The following is a 24,254-nucleotide window of genomic DNA, read 5'->3' on the forward strand; positions in this document are numbered from 1 at the left end:
TTGGGTTTGAGTCTGACAGGTTATGCTGATTGGACAGTGAACCCCAGGGATGTTCTTTCCTTCTCCCCAGATTCCCTGTGACCCACGACACATGGTGTTTGTCATGGGTTCTTCAGATTGACCTCAGGACCTCTCGATGTTGAGGCAAGCACTTTACAATTGAGCCATCCTGCCTGCCCCCACCCCATGTATCTGCACAGCCTCTCCTCTTGTGACTTCTTATTTGCCCTGGGTATGCAGCAGTACACCCAGTCTGGGTTCCTCTTTAGCAGATCAAGTAGCTTTGTCCTCTGCTCTCCTCAGCTATTGTCTTCATCTTCACGTATCCTCCCTTCCAAGAAGCCGCCACAAGCACCGTGCTGTTTCCCACTCACCCCTCCTCCACCTCTTTCTTAACTTTACACCCAGCATACTGTCCGTCAGTGGGGGGAGTCCACCCACAGTGGGATGTTCTGTAGATGGGACATGGGATTCCTGGGAGGTACCATGCTAGAATGAGCACTGTGTCATGGCTGCTGGGATTCTCATGTGCTCCGTGCTCCATAGAGGGAGTGTGTTCAGAGAGAGTGTGGCCACACATCAGAGCTGCTGGTTTTTCATGCTCTATGCCTAGGTTTTGGTGGCTTTTAGAATTAAAATGTCATTATCTTTTGATTTTTTTTGATACAAGATCTCACTGTGTTGCCCAGGCTGGCCTTGAACTAGTGATCCTGCTGTCCTAGCCTCCTGAAGACTAGGATTACAGCTGTGTGCCACCATGCCTGGTGTAATTTGGTGATTTTAGCATGGGTGTTTGGGGACATAGGTGTGTGGTCTGGACCTGAACTCTAGAATTTGCTCTGAGTCTGGTTGATTGCTCCTTTTAGGTATAGTCATGGGGTTAACATCTCTAAGGACCTGAGACTCATGCCCCTCCCATGTCAACATTAACTGTTGTCGCAGAATGAGACAAAGACAGGGCCGAAGTACACACCGACAGGAAGGTGTCTGAATGTTAACATGGCTTCTGGGTCAGTGATGGAAGGATCTGTACTGACTAAGCCAGGCCTTCCAAAGAAAGATGTTGAGAGATACCATCACTGAAACCTTTTACTTATTCTTTATTTGTATGTAGAAGCATGCAGATGCAGATGTCTATGCCTGTGTGTTGAAGCCAGAGAACAGCCTCTGGGGCATTTCTCAGGCACTGTCCGTCTTTTGTTGTGAGAAAGTGTTTCTTGGCCTGAAGCTTGCCAAGTAGGTGAAGATGGCTGGCCAGTGAGCCCCAGGGACATGCCTGTCTTCATCCTCCCAGCACAGGGATTTCAAATGCATACTGCCATGCCTGTTTTTTGTTTTTGATTTTTTTTTTGGATTTTTGTTTGTTTGTTTTAGTTTCTTTGTTTGTTTTTATTTAATTTTTTTATTTTACATACCAATCCCAGTTCCCACTCCCTCCCCTTCTCCTCCCCCAACTCCTTCCTTTCTCACCCCCCGTATCTACTCCTCAGAGGAAGTAAGGCCTTCCTGGGGGAGTCAACGAAGTCTAGCATACCAAGTTGAGGCTGGACCAAACTCCTCCCTTCTGTATCAAGGCTGAGCAAGGTATCCCACCATAGAAAATGGGCTCCAGAAAGTCTGTTCATGGCCCTAGGATAGGTCCTGGTGCCACTGCTAGCACCACCCCCCTCAACAGATCAAGCCACATAACTGCTGCCTACATTCGGAGGGCCTAGTTTGGTCCCATGCAGGTTCCCCAGCTGTCCGTCCAGAGTCCAGAGCTTCCACTAGCTCGGGTCAGCTGTCTCTTTCCCCATCATTATCCTGACTCCCCTTGTCCATGTGATCCCTCCTCCCTCATTTCACCTGAGCTCCAGGAGCTCAGCCCAGTGCTTGGCTGTGGGTCACTGCATCTGCTTCCATCAGTTACTGGATGTAGCTTCTATGATGACAATTAGGGTAGTCACTGGTTATAGGGGAAGGCCCTTTTAGGTACCCTCTCCACTATTGCTAGGAGTCTTAGCTGGGGTCATCCTTGTGGATTCCTGAGAATTCCTTCCTAACACCATAATGGCTCCCTCTATCAAGATACCTCTTTCATTGCTTTCCTACTGCATTCCTTGCCCAACTCAGTCTTCTTGATCCCTCATGTTCTCATCCTCCATCCCCTCCCTTTTAACCATCCTCCCAGTTTACCCAGGAGATCTTAACTAATTTCCCTTCTTAGGGCCCTCCATGTGTGTCCCACTTAGGCTCCTTCTTTTTACCTAATTTCACTGTGGTTGTGGATTATAGCCTGGTTATCCTTTTTTTACATCTAATATCTACTTCTGAGTAAACACATACTGCGATTGTCTTCCTGGGTTGTTACCTCACTCAGGATGGCCTTTTCTCGTTCCATACATTTGCCTTAAAATTTCAAGATGCCATGTTTTTTCACTGCTGAGTAATACTCCATTTTGTAAATGTACCAAATGTTCTTTATCCATTCTTCAGTTGATGGCATACCTGGGTTTTTAGATTTGTTTTTAATGTGGATTCTAGGCCTCGAACTCAGGTCTTCATGTTTGCAAGGCAGTCACTTTACCAACTCCCCATTCTACCTGTGGCCTTATATAACAGGTCAGCCTCACAAAGATCTGTTTCACTCTGGCAGATGCCCATAGCATAGGCATCCTTGGGACTCAAACAGCATTACTGCTCCTCCAGAATTGAGATAGATTTCCTCTCTCTGTGCTTGTGTGGTTTGTGTTTCTTCAGGGTAAATGTGAGGGTGATGGCAACCCCTCCCCGCAGAGGTGAGGGCCACACTGAGTTTACTCTCTCACTATAGTGGTCAGGGTTCTCCAGAACCACAGTCAATGTGATACACAGACAAAGGCAGCTAGACCAGAGGAAATTTTCAGGCTGGGGAACCCTGACTTGGAGGAGTAATTTATGTGGTTCAAAGGCCAAAGGCTGGAGTTGCACTGAGTCTTGGAGTCTGGAGCTCCTTGTGAGGTAGAACTGATGTATGGGTAGGAGAAGGGTGGTCCAGCTTGAGAGGAGAGTGACTTTATCCTTCCTCTGCTTCTGACTCTCTTCAGAACCTTGTGTGTGTGTGGAGGTGCTGATGCCCATCCAGGTAGGTGAAGGGATATTCTATTCCATTTGGATGGTCTCAGCACTCATCTCTCCAAACACACAGAACCCTGGGCACCCCTCAGCTCGCCAGGTAGTACCTGCAGTGAACATCAGGATCACATTTCAGGTCCAGGATGTCCTTTCTCCTGCCACTGTCTGGAACTCCTGTGTTGAGAAAGCAGAGAATATACACAACTCTGGTTGTTGTGTGGCATGATAAGAAGTGGATTCTGTCTACACCATGTTCTTATTGTTGTTTGTTGTATGTACATGTTCATGTATGCATGTGTGTACAGGTCAGCATGCTCCTGCGTGCACATGGCTGTCTGTGCAGTAGAGGAAAGGATGATGCCCTGTGTCTTCCTCATGTACTTTCTACTTTAAAAAAAAAAAAAAACAAGCTCTCTTTCTGAACCTGAAGTTCTCTGCCTCTCCAACACTAGGGTTCTAGACACACACTGTCCTGCCCAGCTTTTATGTGGGTGCTGGGGATGTGAATTCAGGTCTCCAGCTTGTACAGCAAGCACTTGGGTCACTGAGACCTACACCTTCCCATTATCCATCTGTTACCTACTTATCTGTAGATCTGTCAAGCATCTCTTTCTATATTCCCCTTAACACTGAAACTTTAAGGGCCCCCATTTGGAAACATAGAAATCATCATTGCCTTTCACCCCAGTATAATGTCTCAGCACACCTGGAAGTGTTAAACCCATTTAACCCCCTCATCCATTGGGCACATAGGTTCTGAACTTGATGTCTCAAGCAAGCTGGAATCTCTGCATGAACTGTTCACCTACTGTAGTGAGGCACAGAGGAGCCGCCACTGTGCATCTCACAGATGAGAAGATGGGGGACCGAATGATCTTCCAGCTCCTGTCACAGAGCTGTGAGCAGCAGAGCAGAGCAGGAAGCTTTGTACTGTGCATCCTTGCTCATTAGTGGGTCCATTTGATGGACACCTCAGCTCACCCTTGGCATGCTCCTCCTGCTGCTTTTGATCAGCGGACATGAGAATACTCATAAATATTCCACAGGAGCATGTAAAGCTAAATGAAGATGACAAGACCATGGTTCCCTTCACCCGTTGTTTCTTAGTTTGTTTTAATGACATACACCTCCCCCATCTTCACTCACCCATTCATTATTCATTGACTGTTTCCAGATTTCAGGATGTGCCACACATGCACACTTCCTCAAGGCTATCACAGCTGGGGATTAACTTCATTCCTGCTCATCAGCCGCATGCCCCATTGTGCATCTACAGCTGCCCGGCCTTTATGCCAAGTGGCTGGTATTTTCTGGGACACATCTTCAAGGTCATTTTGACTTCACAGGCCATTACTGTTCAAGAGTGTTGTGTTCATCTTCAGGTGGCCTGACAGGAGAGAGAGGGTGGCATGGGTCTTTACAAATGTCTGTCTTAGGGTGGGGGGAAATGCTCACACAGCCACAAAGCCCAGGAAGACTCCAGCTAGTTCCTTTGTTCTTATGCCTATTTTATCCCTTGAGGCAGCTGGTGCATCTGCATTTCCCTGAAGCACTGAGGGAGAAGTGTCTTGGCTTCCTACAACCCCCAAACAAAATCCAGACTCCATTATTTATATTCATGGGACTGGGGATGGAATCCAGGTCTTTCCTTGTGTGTGGAAAGTGCTGCACCACTGAGCTAGCCTTAGCCCATCGGCTAATGTTTCAGATTACCATGATATTGTGTGTGTGTGTGTGTGTGTGTGTGTGTGTGTGTGTGTGTGTGTGTGTGTGTGTGTGTGTGTGTGTGTGTGTGTGTTGAGAGACCAAAAATCAAACACAGGTGTTCTTCCTCAGTCACTGTCCACCTAGCTTGTTGAGTAAGCCTGGCTGGCTGGCCAGAGCACCAGGGATCTACCTGTCTCCCCTGCCTCTCAACATTGGGATTATAAGCACTTGCCACCATACACAGCTTTTTTACATGGTTTCTTGGGAGTGAACTCATGTCCTTATGCAGGCAGAACTTAAGGACTGGGCCATCCCCCAGCCCCACAGCAGACTTGGATGCTTGGGGGGAAAAATCTTCTCCTTTTCTACACTGTTACTTTAAAATTTTATCTTCATAATATCTGTCTAATTTATACATATATTCTTTTAAGGAGTCAAGTAATTATAGAAAGCTTGTGCTAAAAATAAAGAAGAAAGGAAGGACGGAAGGAAGGAAGGAAGGAAGGACGGAGGGAAGGAAGGAAGGAAGGAGGGAAGGAAGGAAGGAAGGAAGGAAGGAAGGAAGGAAGGAAGGAAGGAAGGAAGGAAGGAAGGAAGGAAAGAACAAAAACTAGAACAGGCCTCCCAGACACACACATAAATTCTAACTTCACATCAGGTCATTTGAATTTCAGTCATGTATCTCTAAACTGTACGCTCACCTTACTGCTTCTTGATTTCTCTGCTTTGGACTATCTGCTTGTTTTTCTCTACGAAAAGTGGAAATTTCATTTCAGTGCCACACAGAAGCCCTTACTTTACATAAACGGGTGTTTATGATTTCTATTATTGACACCACATCTTTATCCACAAATGAATCATGGAGTAAACCAATATGACCTTTTGTTTTTCCTGGAGTTAATGTCCATTTGTTTCTTTTTCTTTTTTCATTTTTTTTCTTCACTGTGTTCACAACTAACCTATTTTGCTTCCTGACAGTTGACCAAATGTTCTATCAGGACCATCTTTTCAAAGTCATCTCCCTCTGTTTCCCTGCCATCCTGCCAGGTTCCTACTGGACATGGGTGTCTGGGCCTTGCACACAGCTCCTTTCATGGTCTCCTTTTAGGTCCTTATTTTATTCCCTTCCTTCCTTCCTTCCTTCCTTCCTTCCTCCCTCCCTCCCTCCCTCCCCCTCCCTCCTCCCTCCCTCCTCCCTCCCTCCCTCCCTCCCTTCCTTCCTTCCTTCCTTCTCTCCTTCCATTCATCCTCCTTTCTCTTTCTACTTTCCTCCTTTTTTGTCATTTTGTCTTGTTTGTGAACGACAGCCTAGGTTTCATCTCGCAAGCCTTTGGACTTTTCATTTACGTTTTCTGTCTTAGTGTTTGAGTTCTCTTCTGTGCTGTGTTCTCTTCCTAGAGTTAAGAGTATGCTTTTATTGTTTATGGCTGCTATGGCCTCCTATCTTTCTCTAAGAATGTGACTCATGTTTAAAGGTTTATTTATGGTATTTTAGGGGTATATGTGTTTATGCCTACTTGTTTGTATGTGCACCACATAAGTGCAGGTACCCGAGGAAGCTAGAAAATGGCATTGGATCCTGTGCAACTGGAGATATAGTTGGTTACAAGATACCCGATGTAGAATCTGGGAAACAAACCCAGGTCCTCTGCTGGAACAGCAAGTGCTCTTAGCCACTGAGCCATCTCTACAGCCACCACAAATGACTTTTTAAATTCCTGGTTACTTACTGCCTCCTCTGTGCTTGATAGGAGCTCTCCTAGGATTGTGGTTCTCCTTGGTGAGTTGGTATGCAAATTTGCATTCAAGCTTTTTCTTTCCAGTGCAGAGCCTTTAGGTGCAGCTGGGTTCCTTCTCTAAGCTGAGATGTTCCCACAGAATAAACCCTGAGTCATCTGCTGGTAGGAAGGGGAGTGGCCTGCTGCACAGAGGTCATACAAGGGCATCTTCAAAGCTTTCTTATGAGATGCTCAGCCTTTTCTTCAGTCTCATCCCACTTCCTCATGTTGCTGATGCTCCTTTTCTGGGGTTTGGCTCATTCTGCAGAATACAGTTTCTTGTTTATGGTGTACTCCACTCTGGCTGGCTGAGATTTCAGCTTGGAGAATCTGTCAAGTCATTTACTGTTCAGTTATGCACGTTCATGCTTTGACTCATATCCTCTGCAAACGGGAATGTTTTGACTTTCTTCCTTTCCTGTTTGTGCCCTTGTTATTTGCTTCTCTTCTCTTACTGCTTTGATAAGACCTCCAGTCTTACATTGAATGAGAGTGGAGAAAGTGGGCGCCTTTGTCTTAATACTGATCTTAGTGGAAATGCTTCAAGATTTTCCCCATCTGAATATAATATTGACTATAGGTTCATCATATTTAGCATAAGTCCCTTCTACTCTGAGTCTCTTCAGAACTTTTAGCAAGAAGAGACATTAGATTTTGTTAAATGCCTTTTCTTTTTCTGTTGAAATGGCTGTGTGATTTCTATCCTTGGAACCATTTATGCAAGTTAGGACAATTATTGATTTACATATACTGAACCATCTCTTTGTCCCTGGCATAAAGCCAACATATTTATGATGAATGATTTTTAATACATTCTTGAATTCAGTTATCAAGTGTTTTGTTGAGAAGTTTTGTATCTAAGTTCATTGGGGAGATTGTTCTGGACTTTTCATTTTGTTGTTGCATCTTTGGTCTTGGTATCAGGACAAAACTAACTTCATAAAGACTTTGGTCACATTCCTCCCCTTTTATTTTGAGACGTATTGGTAATAGTTCATTGAAGGCCTGATGAAACTCACCAGCAAATGCATTGGGGCCTGAACTTGTTTTTAGTTGGGAGACTTTTAATTACTGCTTCAACTTCACTGTTTATTATAGATCAGTTTAAATTGTTTATCTCATCTTGGTATAACTTTGGGATATCATGTATGTCTAGCAATTCATCCATTTCTCTTAGATTTTTCCAATTTAGTGGAATGTGTGTTTTCAAGATTAGCTCTAATGATTTTTGGAATTTCACTGGTATCTGTTGTATTGGCTCCTTTTTGTCTCTAATTTTATTTATTAGAGTCTTCCAATCCATTTGGTTTATTTGGCTAAGGGTTTGTCTATTTCATTTATCTTTTTTCTTAAGAACCAGGTCTTTGTTTTGTTGATTTTTTCCATTTTGTGTTTGTTTGTTTATTTCCATTTTATTGTTTTCTGCTGCAAACTTAGTGTTTTCTTTGGGGCTAGTGATTTGAGGTTTACTTGCTCTTTTTCCAGAACTTTGCTAAATTACTTATCTGTGATCTCTCTGGTGTCTTACTAGAGGTACTTGGAGCTGTAAAATTCTCTCTTAAGACTGCTTTCATTGTATCACATGGATTTTGTTATGTTGGGGTTTTTTCATTTTAATTTGATTATAGAAATGCTTTTATTTCCTTCTTTATTTCTTCAAGGGCCTATCCACCATCCAGTGTTGTGTCTTTAAATTCCCAAGTTTTTGTATGTTCTTGGGTTTCTCATGCTGTTGATTTGTTCTAATCACATTCTAATATGATCAGATAGAAGACAAGGAATTATTTTAAATTTCCTAATATTCATTGAGAGTTGATTTGTGTCCTAAATACATTATCTATTTTGGAGGATATTACATTAACTGCTGAGAAAAATGGATATTCTGCATACTTCCTGCCTGGCTACATCCTGCCTGTTCATTGGCCAAAACAGCTTTATTCAGCAACCAATAAGAGAAACATATATTCACAGCATACAGAAGGACATCCCTTATCATCCTACTTTTTGATGCAGTATACTAGTTGGTGCCTTTTTTAGTAGTGAATTGAGACCATTATTCAGAGCATTGGTTCTTACCATTTTGCTGACTTTGTGGTGTCTGGTTTGGTTCTCTTGCATACTATTATTCTATTTCCTGTAGCCTTATGGATAGAATTGTTTTCTCCTCAGACCAAAGGAATTCCTCCAACTACGTTCTGTAGAGCAGGCTTGATGGTTACAAATTCCTTTAGCCTATTTTTGTCTTGTGAAGTTTTATTTTTCATTCAGCTATGGCAGAAACTTTGCTGGGTAAAGTTCTCTCAGTTGGCAGTTATTGCCTTTCAGAACTTGAAATAATCCTTCTAGGATTCCTGGATTTCAAAGTTTTAGTTGAGTAATTCCTTCTTGTTCTGATGTGGCCTGCCTTGTATGTGGGCTGCTGCTTCTGTCCTGCAGCTTCTGGTATGCTCTCTCCTCTGTAGATATAGTGTTTATTATTACATGATGAGGGGAGCTCTTTTCTGATCTTGTGTGTTTGGAGTCCTAATTGCCCCCTGTGTCTGGACTGGTAACTTTTCCCCTAACTCTGAGAAATTTTCTATTAAGATTATTCTAAAACTGTTTTCTATGCCTTTAGAATGAGACTTTTCTCCTGTTCCCATTATTTTCGGTTTGGTCTTTTGAGAGGGTCTGTGTGTCTTGAAATCCCCATTGTTTAGTCGTAGTTGTCTCTGTGCTTGTCAGATGGCTCCAGCTATTCCATCTTGTCTTCAGGCTTGATATTTTATCCTGTTCATTATCCATTGTGTTGCTGAGATTTTCCACAGAGTTTTAAATTTGACTTACTGATTTTTTCTACCATTTGAGATTGTTTTTTTCCCTCAGATTTCTTTGTTGAATTTGTGTTTCATATCATATCACCCCCACCTTTATTTTCTTCAGCTATTTAAGTGTGTTCTCCATTAGCAGTTCATTTTCCTCTCTGATTTCTTTGAACATACTTATCATCATTTTGATTTCTCTGCCTTGGATATCCTCTAACTTACTCTCCCTAGAGGCCATCATTGTAGGGTTAATAATTTCTGGAGGAGCTATGATGTCTTAGTTTTGTGTGTTTTGGGGGGGGGTCACTGTTGGGATTTACACAAGTGCTGTTGCTTTTCATCAGCTATTTTATTTCAAGGGAAGTACTTACAGTGTTCAAGTGTGGGACCTGGTAGAGAGTGTGGGGGTCACAAAATAATTGCTCAGTCTGTGTGCTCTGGGTGCCTGTTGTAAGCTCTGTATCATTCCCTGGACAGGTTGTTAACTGCTGAATATTATCAATATGCAAATGTAACAGCCAGCTATCAACAGAGACAGTATGGAGTGCACTACAATTTTAGTTAATTAGATTAGGATTAAAAGTTAAGTAGGAGGATGAGGATTAAGTGTTGGATGGACTTTGAAAAGAAAGGAAAAATGAGGTGGGTGAAGAAACTTGGATGCAAAAGTTGGGATCCTGTTAAGGCATACGAATTTTAGAGATGTTAAAGCTATAGATGGTTATAGTTGAGAAGTAAAAAGAGGAGTTAAGGATGAGAGAAGGAAGGGAAGGCACTAGAATAAGAGGAGCACATCAGAGGTGTGGTTGAAGAGCATAAAGAACGGTGCTATAGAGTAGGCTGAAGAAGCAGAGACAGTCCTGTAGTCTAACTGAGCAGCTTACAGACAAAACACAGATGTTCTGGGCATGTAGCTGAGACTAGGAGGTAAATCACAGAAAGTAAGGGCTAAAAGGAGTGTTCACGGAGTGAATTGCTGGTACCACTGAGCTGAACTGAAAGGTGAAGTTCTTATGTCCCTCCTGCTCTGGCATGTTTCACCCAGTGCTGTGGGAGCATGGTAGCAGGGGCTTTGGTCTCTGCAGCCTCTGTGTAGGTCCTTTTCTGGTTGATCTCTGGGGCCTCTGCACTCCCTATGTACCTCTTCTGGTCCTGGAGATCCTGTGTATTTGAGAAAGTACACAGGAACCTTAAAGGGCATCTTAGGACCCAGAAGGGTCTTCCTTGAGTTTCTAGTATTATCAGGGAAACTAGAAAGGAAGTTGTTTGAACTTCCTATTTAAAATAAGAACATTTAGAAGGGCTTTGTTCTCAAATGAGCTGTTATTATTTGAGATGCATGAATATGTATGGAAGCCAGCCATTAATACAGCATAGATATGCAAATATGTCTTTACCCAAGATTCTCTCTCCAGGAATCAAACCTGATCTAGAGACATGATCTCTCACCAGGTGCTGGAATTAGCAAAATAAGCTTTCCAAAGAAAGAAAGGGGGGATTGTGGAAAAACCTTTTAAACATTCCCTATCCTCTGTTCTTAGAGGATATTCAAAAGGCTTTGTGCTTTCCTCACATTGAAGGTATTCACTTACAGTAGTAACCTGGAGCTGTCACCTCCCTCCATCTTCTCTCTGGTAGGAGACTGTGGATGCCTTTAGCATCCACCCAGGAGGGAAGGCTGAGACTCAAGGAGCTCACCAGGTCTGCAATGATTCAATGCCAGCACAGGGTTTGTTCCTGAAGGGACCTATCAGGGTGTATTCTCTAGTGTAAGGAACCAGAGGCTGCTGCCCCATTACAAGCTAGAGGGATGTGGGAAGGAAACTGGCAGTTTTCCTCTTAGGCTCGTGGTCACTCGTTGTTAGGGACACTAGGGAAATAAGGGGAGTGGGTTAAATATGGATGAACATCTCTCCTGGTCAGCCATTAGTGGAGACTGGTTGAGCTGGGAGATCAAAAACCTAGACAAAAAAAAAAATTACTTTTGTTTCAGGAATTATCATTTTAAATGGGAATGGAGGAGCTTTACAAATGGGGATAAGTTTACGTCTAAACTTCCTGCTGGTTTTCAGATAGTTGGGGAAGGGGGTGGAGCTGTCTTTTCTGTAGTTCCCTTTTGCTGGTTAGGGCAGTCTCACACAGAGGTGGGTCTTATTCGTATCTGAGTCCCATGAGCTCTTCATCTTTGACTTCTGGGTTCTGGAAACATCCAGCCATCTTCCTTTAGGTTTTTTTCCTCTAAGACTGTCTTTATTCTTCCCACCTTTTACTGTCTTCATGTCCCATTTATTAGCCTCTTTTACTTTATCATTGTTGATCATCTTCTCTCTCTTTTTGTCATTACTATACAATACAATTCAATCACACTTTCCCCTCCCCCAACTCCTCCCAGATCCTCCCCATCGCCCTACTCACATCATTTCATGTCTGCCCACTGAGGAGAGAGAGAGAGAAGAGAGAGAGAGAGAGAGAGAGAGAGAGAGAGAGAGAGAGAGAGAGAGAATCAAAACAAAAACCCAATGAGACAAAAAAATCAAATCAAACAAAAACACACACTCAAAAACAAAAAACAAAAACAAAAACCATGGAGTCCCTTTTGTGTTGGCAGTACCATGAGACATAGCAATATTAGCATATTTCCCAGCTCATGTGGATTCTCACTGTTGAGTCCAAGGACATCTGTCTAGACCCAGATCACAGGCCCCTTATATCCTGCATGCATTTGTTCAGATGAGACTTGCTTTTCAGTTTGTGCTTCGGAAGCAAGGATTACCAAGAGATGGTGGGGGATAAGTCTTTCTCCCCTAAGAGTGCAGGAGAGGGGTCACCCTCTGATGTTTTCCATGGCTAGGGGACATCTGACAGCTCATGAAACCTGATTACATGGGGAGGATTTTTGAATCTTCTATATGCAGTTTCTTAAGTCTGTCTTTAGAGGAGTTTATTTGGTAGACTGAAATGTTAGTTGTAGGGCAGAAAGAAGAAAGGTTTTGCCTGAGGTTGCCATTACTAGGGGAGCTAAGGGATTAAGGTAAGTGGTAGGTTAAAGATGTCAGAAGATGAAAAAGCTTCTGGGTGAAAAACAATCTAGAAAAGCAAATTACTTTAGTTTCAGGAACTCATTGTTTAGCGAAAATGGGGACCATTACAAGATGGTGTGACCATAGCCAACATTCCTGACTTTAGTTTCTATTAGATAAGTTAAAATGGGCATGGCTGTCATTCTTTTAACTATTTTCTGCTAGTCAAGGTCAGAGAAAGGAGGTTCAGGAGGGTCTTTAGTATTAGAAACTTTGGAGGAGGAACATACTGTCAATGTGTCCCTTGGCAGTTTCCTGGATAAGGACTTCACTCTTTGATGCAAAGCATGCTGGTTAATTAAAAATCCAGGATAGAAATCTGTGCCCTTTAAATTAGGGTCCAAGAAAGCAAGTAGGTTCAGTAGTGGAGGTCAGCAAACAGCCACATGATGACAGAAGGTGGGAGGCTCCTCAGAGATGGAGAAGCCCAGAGAGTTTCAGGGAAAGCTTTACAGGATCTGGCAAAGCAGTCCCTCTTCTTTGGCTGACTCTTGGCCTCTACCTATTTAGTTTCTGTTTCCTTGGAAACCCATTCAGGATGGGTACCTGGTTCTCCAGATTGGACAGAGATTGGGTGTATTGTACCATCCTGAGAACCTGGTCTCTTCCTAGCAAGTCTGTGTTTCTGGGAAGTTTTGTGTTTGCCCTGGTGCTCTGAAGATACACAGAGACAGTGAAGAGCACTGAGCCTGGTGTCCTCAACAGCCGAGACCTTGCCTTGCTCCCAGTGGAGTCCCAGACTGCTGTCTTGTGGCCAGGGCCTCTGGGATCTTCAGCATGTGTGTCTGGGAGGCAGTGGGCTCTCCTCCCCACAGCCCCTCAGGTTCTCTGGTTCTGTCCCTTTCCCCAGGTTCGAGGGGAATTGCTCCATGAGAGGGTACAGAGGCTGGAGGCCCAGGAGGCCCACTTTGCTGAGTCACTTGTGGCTCTGCAGTTCCAGAAGGTGGCCCGAGCTGCTGAGACCCTCTCTGTCTACACGGCCTTGCTTACCATTCAAGACTTGCTGCTGGGGGAACTGAGTGAATCCGAGACACTGACCAAGTCAGCCTGTGCGCAGATCCTGGAGTCCCACAGCCCGGTGAGTGGGGTTAGAGGTAGGAAAGGGTACTTACACCATCGGCTCCTTGAGGCATGTGGTGCTTTGTTTGACATGGAATAGGTTCTACCACATGTCCTGTATGTGAAGTAGGGACCTAGTAAAGTGACTTACTAATTACACAAGAGCACTGTACCCTAACCATCCCTGCCCCTGCTCTGGCCCTTGTCTCTGAGCAGATAACCCTCTGAATCCCCACATCCTCGGAACTGGATGCCTCTTCCTTCCCAGGCACGAGTCCTAGTTGGTAGCATCTCTTTCTGTTCTATGAAAACTCACCATGTGTCTTTCAGCCATGCCTCGGCTGTGTGTTTGACTCTGAATGTGCCGTCACTCCTACTCACTATGTTTTCAGGCTGAAGAACTGTCTCCATGAAACAAAAGCTGTGGTAAAGCAGTTCTGGGGACCAAATTTAGGTCCTCTATATGTAGGTTTTTGAAAGAGATTCCTTCTATTTTTAGCCATATATTTTGTGAGTGTCTATATATGGATATGTGCACATGAGGATAAGTGAGGATAGAGACCAGAAAAAGATACTGGCTCACTGGAAGCTGGAGTTCCAGGCACTTGTGAACTGCCAGATGTGGGAGTTGGGAACTGAACTCAGGTCCTCAAAGAGCAGCACATGCTCTTACCCTCTGAGCCATCCCTCCAGCACCTACATGTAGACTTTCCCCTCCTATTTTATTAATTCTTTGAGAATTTCATACAATGTCTTTTTGGACATATTCACCCACCTCCCAACTCCTACCAGATTTAATCTCCCTTCTCTACTCCCTCAACTTTTCGTCTTTTTTTTTTTTTTGACTCCCAAGTATAGTTTGTGCCTCCCATATACTCTTAGATGTGTGACTCTCTACTGTAGTATGGTCAACCTACCAGGGGCCACACCTTTAAGAAGAGAGACTCTCCCCCTCTCTGCAGCTTTCATTGCAACAGCTTCTCAGCTAGGGATGGGACTTCTTGCAAATTCTTCCCATGACAGGATTTTGTCTGGTTTGAGTTTTCTTGGACCTTGTGCCTGTGGTCACAATCACTGTGAGGTCATATGTGCAGCTTCCCTATTGTGTGTGGAAAATTCTCTCCTTGTATTTATCTACCACTTTCCTGGGACTTGCAGTCTCTCAGCCTCCTCTTCCGAAATGGTCCCCGTGTCTCAGGAGGATGGGTATGATACAGAAGTCTCATGTAGGCTGGCGAATTCTGGAGTCTCTCTTTCAATGCTAATTGCAGGTGTCATTGTGAATCACCATCTACAGAGAAATGCAGCTTCTTTCTCTGCTGAGGGTTGAGAGTATGGGTGGGGTTTGTTTTTAAGTTTATGAATTACCATAACAGCTTCCACGCAGGAAAAAGCTCCCTCTTACTGAGGCCCTGGGTGGGCAGGCAAGTGCTGAGATGTGACTGCCATGGTCTTACTGACAGTTCCTTATCTAATTGTGCTTCTTAATGTTATTCTTTAGGCAGAATCAGTCACAGGTTGTAGTCTTGCACTGCCCCATGGTTAACCTCTCAGTTACACACTGCCTTAGGTAACTGCTGAGCTGTACTGTTGTTAGTCTCAATTCCCAGATAAAGAGAGTGAGCACTGGGCAGATGTCTCCTTGTGGGGCAGAATGACTATTGAACGAGGCCAGAAACCAAATCTGTTTCTGACTTTGACAGACATGTCACATTCATAGATCATAGACAATCCCAGTTGAGTTTGTGGAGGTTGTAAACTGTGCTTTCTTTAAAATGGAGCAAATGGCTATGGACTCCGAAGGATCTAGTAGATCTATGTATCCTGTCCTGTAACAGTCAGTTAATCAAGGTCCTGCATCTAGATTCCCCACTTCTCAAAAAATGCCATCAAGTTATGAGTCCATAAGCAGATCATGCACTGAATAGATCAGAGCCCTCCACTCATTTCTCCGCAGCCCACAAGCTAAAGTCAAGCCTACAACACGGGAGTCTCCAGGTAAGTACTCTCTCTCCAAACCATGACAGGAAGTTACGGACCTGTGCTTTCAGCCACAAATACATCCATTTCTTAGATGAACTCCAGCAAACCATAAAGTGTCTTAGTTACTTGTCTAATGCTGTGACAAAAGACCATGACCAAGACAACATATAAAATAAAGCATTTAACTGAGCTGTTTCAGAGGTTTAGAATGCATGCAGCAGAGCAAAGGCATGGTGGCAGAAACATCTTGGTAACTGAGGCACACAAAGAATAGTATGAGTCTTTGGAAATCCCAAAGGCTGCCCCTCCTCTGAAAAGGCCATGCCTCCTAATCCTTCCTCCACAGTTCCATCAGCTGGCATCAAGTGTTTATCATATGAGCCTATGAGGACCATTCTTACTGAAAACATCACCAGGCTCATGCTCCTCCCATCATCCCTGACTCTATAATGTTCACCTTGCTTTGTCATTCTCATATCACAGGAGACCCAGGTGGTACCTGACAGAGCTGCAGTTGTGAACACAGCTCTAAACTTTGTGTGCAAAGTAGCAGCTAACATAACCCATCCTTCTATTAGAATAACTAATCTATCATGGCCAGGCTTATTTTTTCCAGGAATATAAGGAGTTTCCAGGAATTTAACATGAGGACATTGGTTTACAAAACTCACTTGCTTAACAGGTTAAAGGTTAAAGGGGAGGAAATAGCTCATGTGATCATTTTGGCACATACAGAGATAACACCCATTCAAGACACTCAGAATATTAGTGACAGGAGAAGCCTCCACAGAGCATCTATCAAAACATTTAACAAGGAGATGGACCAATGCCCCAAATTCTAGTTATAGGAAATGAGCCTTTAAGATGGAAAGGCAGTCAGGTATGCTGATACACACCTATAATCCCAGCATTTGGAAGGCAGAGGCAGGCAGATCTCTGTGAGTTCAAGGCTAGCCTACTCTACATAAGGAGTTCCAGGACAATGAGGGCTATGCAGTGAGACTCTGTCTCAGAAAAAATTCAAAACCTACTCCCCTATAAAAAGGAAAGCCATGCCCAAGGTCTTTCGGGGATTCTGGACAGTGAGACACTGAGGCCTGAGTGCCTGAGATGCTCCTCTGGGCCAGAACTGTTTACCTCAGATGCTGCTCTTCTACTATGCCAAGAACACACTGCCTTTCCCATTTCATCTCAGAGCTCTTGAGCAATGTCAGAGCTTCACACCACAGTTGCCTGCAAGGGGAGAGCCCATATGCCCTATATCAGAAGCAACTGAGAGAAAATCAGACCACACATTATTGAGTTAACGGTGAGATGGCGGACGAGCTGCACCTTCCTGGGTTGTTTCATGGGGAAAGAAGGCAGCCTGCTCTGCTCTCTAACAGGCTCTTCATTCTGCAGCTAGATCGCTCTGTGCCAAGCACTTTCCTGTTGGTAATGAGCTTCTAAGCTGTTGAGCACTTGGAGAATTTAAAAAGCATGAAATGAAAAGCTTTGGAAGAAACAATTCCTAAGGAGAGTCCGTGGCGTGAATCTCATTCAGTGAACAATTTAGACTCCTTTTGTGAAATTGGATTAGAGGAGGATGCAGTGGGACTGTGTGGCAAGGATGGGCAAATTTAAACAGAACTGGATTGCTCAGAAGAGGAGTAACCGCAGACTAAGACCCCTGCTGTATTTTCAGCTCGGTGTCACTTGCTGAGCCTCTACTTCCAACCTCAAGAGGTGTCTACCTATACTTCACTGTCTCAGTGCCCCAGTCACAGTGGTCCATGATTCTGCCTGAGTTTTCACACTTCCAGCCCTGCCACCAAGAATCACTGCTCTAAGGCATCATGAGATCAAAAGTTATGTAACTATCAGCCAACATTCACTGGCTGTCACTAAGTCTAGGGCACTTTGTGCAGTGTCTGAAACTTAGAGCCACTTGTGACATTTATATGCCCAGGTGAGAGCCACTGAAGCAGCCACTTATAAAGTACTGTTACTGAGGTGTCTGGGTCTTACCTTCCTGAAAGAATTCAATCCAGAGGCTCAGAAAGTTAAGCAGAAATGTATTTAGCAAAGCAAAGCACGAACTCAAAGGAGAGATTAGAGGAGGCTATTCTGAAGCAGGGAATAGCAGCCCGGAGGGTTCTGGATTGTGAGTTTAAAAGATATTTTTATGGACATTTATGAGGTGGGTGGTATAGTCATAGCATGAGATGTCTCAAAATACAGTGGATCAGATCTCCCTTTTAGGACATTTCCCATGCTCTTCTAACAAAGTCTGTAGGGATGGTGGGGAGGCACAAACCCACAATGAAAAATGATGTTATACTTGTCATACTCTTGAGAATGCAGGCCCTTCATAAGTACACATGGGTGGCCATGGGGGAAAGTAGCCTGTCCTTTCCTTTCTGATCTGACAAGAACCTAACTTCAGCTTCAGGGATGTTCAACCACAGAGAGGCATCCTGACCCCTCTGGAGACACAGCTACTAAGATACTTAAAACATTGCCTCAGTGACCTCTGTAACTCCTGCCGACCTGGCATCAGTGGGACTCATCCCTGCTCCTTCATCTGCAGGAGCTGCAGGAACTGGAGAGGAAGCTGGAGGAGCGGCTGGTGCAGCAGGAAGCAGCTGAGCAGCAGCAGGTCCTGGAGAGCTGGCAGCAGTGGATGGCTGATGGACCCGGGCTGGGCGAACCCGGGGAGATGGATCCTGAAAGGCAAGTCTCTGCCATGCTGCGGCAGGCCCTGAACAAGGGCCAGAAGCTACTGGAACAGCAACAGCAGAGGTAGGTGGGTAGTTTACACTCTGAGTGGGGTGGGGAGTCTTCTTGCCTGAGGGACTTTGCCTGTCATCTTCCTGCCTTAGACTATCGCCATGCTCCATACAAAGCTGCTGTTGTTGAAGGGTGCCAGCTTTCTTCTCTGATTTCTTCTATAATTTATTTAAAAGCTATCATTGAGGTTTACTAACAGTATTTTTTAACTTTTAAAGACATTTTTAATTTTTTGAGTGTGTGTATGCATGTATGTGCCACTGCACATGTGTGGAGGTCAGAGGACAACTTTCAGGAGTCAGATCTCTGCTTCTGCCATGTGGGTCCTAGGGAATTGAACTTGGGTCTTCAGGCTGGGTGCCTTTACCTGCTAAGCCACTATCTCGCGATAGGCCCTTTGTAACTTTTTTATTTTCAAATAATTATAAGCTTACAAGGAGTTGTGAGGCTATTAGAGAGAAGTGCCACGTGTCCCTACCCAGCCTCCCCCACCTGGTAACGTCTCACACTATGGTGGCACAGCACCAAAGCCGTTGGCACAGGAAGGGCTCAGTTCACATTCCCCAGAGCTACAATTTTAGACCCTGCTTCTGTAGAGGTACAAAATAGACAGACTCCAACCTTATTTGTTCTTTGCTCTTTCACAATTAACATCAATTAGCTTTTGCCTGTGGCATTCCGTGCTCCTGGAGTAACACCATTTCCTACAGCTCTCTTAACTCCCCACTGATACTACAGTATCTATGTGTAAAGTAGCCGGTAGAAACTGTGTACAGCAGAAGTATACAAATTAACTGGAGGAAGCACTACACTTGGTTTCTGGGTGGGGAGATTCCACTGATTTTATTTGAGTTTGCTTCCTGGGTAAACTCAACGTTAAAGTGCAGATTCATTGCCTGGAATTAACCGACAAAGGGGATGAGTGTCTGTCAGGGAGGCATAAGTTAATTTATCTAGGGGCTTTTAAATTTTTTATTATTGTTGTCATGTTCTCCTGCTCCCTATGGGAATCTGCAGGAGTCAGGGCTTGGGTTTGAGTTGTGCTTGCACAAGCCTTGGGTTGTGATAGCTACTGAGATTGTTAGGCCAATCAGTGGCCTTACCTTTGATACTGAGCCCGTATTGCGGGTACAGCAAGCCTCTTGTAGCAAGGTGGCAGATGGCCTTGCCACCAAAGTAGGGCTGTCTATGGCCATCTGTGGACAGTGATTTCGGCTTTGCATCAGGATGGCAGAAGCAGGTGTAGACCCAGGTTCTTTAGAAACAGGTGTGGACCCAAGGTGCTGGTCTCCCTGTTCTTAGACAGGAGGACCAAGCTGAATTTTCAGAACAGGGTCAGAGAGCACCTGAGAGTCAGAGTACACTCCTCATTCAGCTCACAGGACCTCCACTCCTCTGCCGGCTTCCTGTTCTCTGTAGGAAGTGGTCCAGGTGAGGAGGAGCCCAACGGCTCTTTGCCTCTCACCTGTGAGTCTTTGTCACTTAAACAGCCAGTTACCCTCCCATCAGCTCCCTTTGACTGGAGTGGACCTTTGGATTTTCTCTTCACTCTAGGGTGAGAGAGGAGCGGCAGAACAGTGCGGTGCTGGAAGATTCTCTGGAAAGCATGGAGGCTGACACCATGGCCAGTCTGTGCAGCCAGGTGAGAGGGCCTGTCCCTATCCGTGGACATTTTTCCTTTCTCAGAATTGACATATTCCCTATGTCAGATGGGGATGGTCCTGATGCAGGTTCTTTTCAGCCCAGGTCCAGAAGGCATGCTAATGATGACAGCCATAGTATCAAGCCTCTTTGTACCCGGGACAAGACAAAGTCCTCTTACTGCCAACATGTCTTGTTTTTAGTGAGGCCTGAGATGGCTGTCTGTCTGGTATGCATAGACATCTTTCTTGTCAATGTTCTCTCCACACTACAGTGTAACAGTGACTCTCATAACAGCCACAGTCCTTCCCCACAGCAAAGCAGATAGAGTCGATTCTCCATCTCCTCCTTTCTTCACTCTGCCCACTCGTGAACTTTCTCCACACAAAGATCAGGCTCTGGCAGCCCTGACCTCAGACTCTCCACACCCCTGCCCTGCTTTTCTGGACACCAAAATCCCACCCCAACCCCCAGGTGTTGCCATGTAAAAATCCCAGGGAAGGGCTCTGATTGGCCAGGGACCAACAATGGCCACCCTGCAAACTGAGAGGCTTTTATTTGGGTCTTGTTGGCAATTGGAGAAACCTTTACTCTTTGTTTTTGTTTGTTGCTGTTGTTTTTGGTTGGGGGCAGGACATCACTCAAACTTAAACTCATGGCAACCCCTGTCTCATCTCCTGGGTGCTAGGATTATGGTGAAGTGCCACCTCACTGTGTCCTCACTAAATCTTTTGCAGCAGTATTGGTAGTCTCACAGTCTCATTTTACAGATAAGGAATTTGAGGCATAAAGAGAAATGAAGATGGCCCAAGAAGTTAGCATTTGGTTTGGTGAGACTGGGCACTCAGCAAAGGGTTTGAGGGGTATGGAGTTGGTACATTTTTAAGCTTTTTATTTTGAAATCATTTTGACATGTTAGGACATAGAAAGTTACACCATCCACCTTTTGTTTCTTGTTTCCTTGGGTTTGCCTAGGACCACATTTAACCTGGTATGAACTGTTTGTGCAGCTTTCTGTCCTGTTATCACAGTAGATTTCCTGTAACTACAACAAGGATGCAGAATTGTCCGACCCAGCTGAGACCTCCCTGTGTGTCATTTCACAGCCACTGCCACACTCACCATCCCTGACCTCAGCAGCCATGGCTCCATTCTGCATCCTTCCTCCATGTTCAGCTACAGTGCTCCATGTATGGCACCACACAGCCTGTGTCCCGTGGAGACTGGCCATTTCCACCTATTATATAGTTCTTGAGCTCAGCAGCCCTTCGTTTTCATTGCTGAGTGTCGTTTCACATGTCAGTGGAGCAGTGGCTCTAACCATCCACGGGTGTAGGGACGCTCAGCTATTCCCAGAGCTTGCACTATCCCAAGGGTCTCTCTGAGGTGGGGCAGGAGAAGGAGAAACATACCTGATTGTCCTGATACATGCTGGGTCTCCTGTGCCATGGTTCGGGCTTGCTCAAGTGAGCTAACCTGGAAGGGGTGGGTGAGCCGTTAGAGACATTGTGGGTGCCAAGGCTGCTGACCACAGACATTTTTTTGACAGCTTTGTGAAGTCAGAATGTTTTCCAGGCTGAGCCACTGAAATATTTATTACCCCAGGACAACAAAAACCTTGAGATTGTCATGAATTAGATATTGCTGCCCTGCAGATCTAGAGAGAGCCAGGGCTTTAGTTCTTCCCTTTTGTGTTCCCATAGGGACTGAGACTGGTGTCGTACCTCTCAAAGATGACAATGGTGCCAGGGAGCACGCTTCTCAGACTCCTCGGTGTGGTGCTTCCAGCGGCTTCGCAGCCTCAGCTACTGGCCCTGCTGGACACAGTCAGTGAAAAGCACTCAGACCACACAGCAGAGAATGGGAGCAGTGGGGACCAGGCTGAGCAGGGCAAGAGGAGGTGAGCTCTGGGTGGGAAGTTGTCTGGGAAAGCCAGGCTTGACCAGGTAAGAGGCAGAGGGAGAAGAGTGTCACCCATGGACTGTCCCAGCAGTCCCCTCATCTCTCAGAGCTCAAATCTCAGTAGACCTGAGTAGATGGTCCACTACTTTCTACTTTTGTCACCAACTTCAAGTGAGTCTTCAGAATATACATTTCTCTAGGACCATCAGAGTATTTGTTATACATACCATTTAGGAGATATTAAAAGTGTACAGAGAGGAAAAGAAGAAAGTATTCATGCTAGCATTTGATTACATTCCTTTCTTTGCAGCATGTTTCTCTGCTGTGCTTTTTGAGTGTATATATGTATACATGTATGTTTTGGTGTCTACTGAGGTGTGCTTGTGTGTGTGCTTGCATGAATACATGTATATTTTTCCTATATTGATGTGAACAGACTGTTGTTCATCAACTTATAATGGGGTTATGTTCTGATAAATAGGTTATAAATTGAAGGCATTGTTAGCGGAGAATGTGGTTAACAAGCCTCGTGTTCAGTGCCTGGGCCCGGCTGCAGGGCTCACCGAAGTATCTCCTGTAGCTGATAGGGAAGGCTGGCCCTCCTGTAGCCTGTACCCCAAAGATGCCTGGAGAAGACCCAAGTTCAAATTTCAAAGCACCATTTCTGCCAAATGTCTCTTGTCTTCCCACCTTTACAAAGCGAATGTGAATGAAATCATCCTATGTCAGGATGGGCAGGCTTATGCCAGGGGGCGGTAAGCATGCCATGTACATATCCTCACTGTCTGCTTTTATGACCTTGGAACACTGCCCAGTTCTTGTGCCACTAGACTGCACTTCCTGCTGTTTTTATAAGTTTAAATATCTCACTGATATTTTCCGAGATGTTATGTTTGGTGACTGGGCAATATGTTACCAACAATGTGGCATAATGCGTATGTCCTTCCCCTGTTCTGGGATGTGCAGTTGGGGCCCATTTCCCTCTCATCACAGACCTACCCACAGGGCCTTTTCTTTAGAGTTATGGTCCAGGTCTGAATTGAGTCAGGAAAGGCTCGTCAAAAGACAAGGCTGGGAACGCTGTCTTTTTCACCAAGTCTAAAAACCCGTGTTCCATCCCTGAAATGGAAAGAGAGAACCAACTCCTGCAAAGTTGTCCTCTGACCTCCACATGCACACCATAGCATACACATGCACACACACTTTTAAATGAGGAAAAGCAGGAAGCAAGGTGTGAAGGCAGGAGGTTTGGGGAGCTCTCAGCGGTGACACTGGAAAATAAGAGTCTATGGGAACCAGAACATAAGGTGAATAAACAGATTGAAAATTGTGGAAGACCCAGCCCCATCCTTAGTCAGGATCCTTAGGCAGCTAGGATGGGCATCTGGCAGCTAGGAAGCTACTGACATGACCCAAGTATTTCCCGAGCAGGTGACCTCAGGGACATTACTTTCCTGGCAAAAAGGAACAGTCTCTTTCCATCAGTCATAAACTTCAATCAAAGGCTTAAGTTTGCAGAAGACAAAATGAGTAGGCTATAGTGAGAGTTGTCAGAGTGAGCAAAGACAGGGTCAGGGCAGGAGTCTCAGAGGCTAGAGGCATTGTCTTGGTGCCTGTGGGTCCAACCCAGTTATCCAAGTCAGATTTGAGTGAGACTAGAAGAGCGGGTGTGACTATAGTAAGAAGACTGGATATGGGTATAACTGGAGGACTGGGTATGGTCAGAGGTGAGTGTGTTCTGAAGACTGGGTGTGGATGTGAGCAGAAGGCAGGTTGTGAGTATGTCAGAAGCCTGGGTGTGGAAGTGACCTTGGCTCCTGATTCCTCCATAGCTTTAGTACCTACACACTCCATTCTGAGACACCTTATCTCCAAGCCTGTGAGGGGTTGGCAGGCTGGTCTGGGCCCTGGAGGACTCAGAGAGCGTTCAGAAGACTATTCACTTTCCTTCTCTTTGCCCCAGCTCCTGGTCAGGCCCTGGGGGTGAAACAGTCACTGTTGGGACCCTGGTGCCTGGCCATTACATCAGCTCAGAGTCTTGAGTTTTCAGTGGTAGAATCCAGAAACTAGGAGAGAGCAGGTGTCCTGAGGGACATGTGGGATTTGGAGAGGTCCCAATATGTAACACAAATAATAAAACCCAGAGACAGATACTGGGGTTCAAGCTTGAAGATCAGAGAAGCCAAGCCAGTAAATCTTACCTCTACTGAGATGAAATGGCAATCCTGTCACCATAAAACCTCAGAGGCAAAAGTTCTGAGTTTCTATCTCATCCTGCCTTATATTCCTTTCTCCACCTAGATTTATCACTCCTGTCTCACCTCCCTAGTGCTGGGATTAAAGGTGCGTGACCCCAAGTGCTGGGATCAAAGGCATGAGCTCTGTTACTCTTCACTCTTGTGTAAGCCAGGGTGGCCTTGAACTCAGGGAGATCCATC

The 24,254-nt window shown here is 45.0% G+C and overlaps 1 protein-coding gene and 1 long non-coding RNA gene across 6 annotated transcripts in view; one reads left to right on the plus strand and one right to left on the minus strand.

The window, feature by feature from the left end:
* Evc2 (EvC ciliary complex subunit 2) overlaps positions 1–24,254 on the plus strand; it is an 84,485-nt gene that overhangs the window by 55,986 nt on the left and 4,245 nt on the right. For all 5 annotated transcript variants that reach the window (XM_027387058.2, XM_027387055.2, XM_027387057.2 and 2 more), the window contains 4 exons: positions 13,313–13,540; positions 18,074–18,285; positions 19,828–19,915; positions 21,618–21,814. In XM_027387058.2, the coding sequence (XP_027242859.1) occupies positions 13,313–13,540; positions 18,074–18,285; positions 19,828–19,915; positions 21,618–21,814 (725 nt within the window). The remainder of the gene's footprint in view (positions 1–13,312; positions 13,541–18,073; positions 18,286–19,827; positions 19,916–21,617; positions 21,815–24,254) is intronic.
* Positions 1,081–6,799, minus strand: LOC103164300. Its single transcript, XR_003479492.2, has 3 exons — positions 6,531–6,799; positions 4,240–4,480; positions 1,081–3,267 (listed from the first exon to the last, which is right to left on the minus strand). It is a non-coding gene; the product is annotated as an uncharacterized LOC103164300 (long non-coding RNA).

Source organism: Cricetulus griseus (assembly GCF_003668045.3).
Source record: "Cricetulus griseus strain 17A/GY chromosome 1 unlocalized genomic scaffold, alternate assembly CriGri-PICRH-1.0 chr1_1, whole genome shotgun sequence".
Classification (NCBI taxonomy): Eukaryota; Metazoa; Chordata; class Mammalia; order Rodentia; family Cricetidae; genus Cricetulus; species Cricetulus griseus.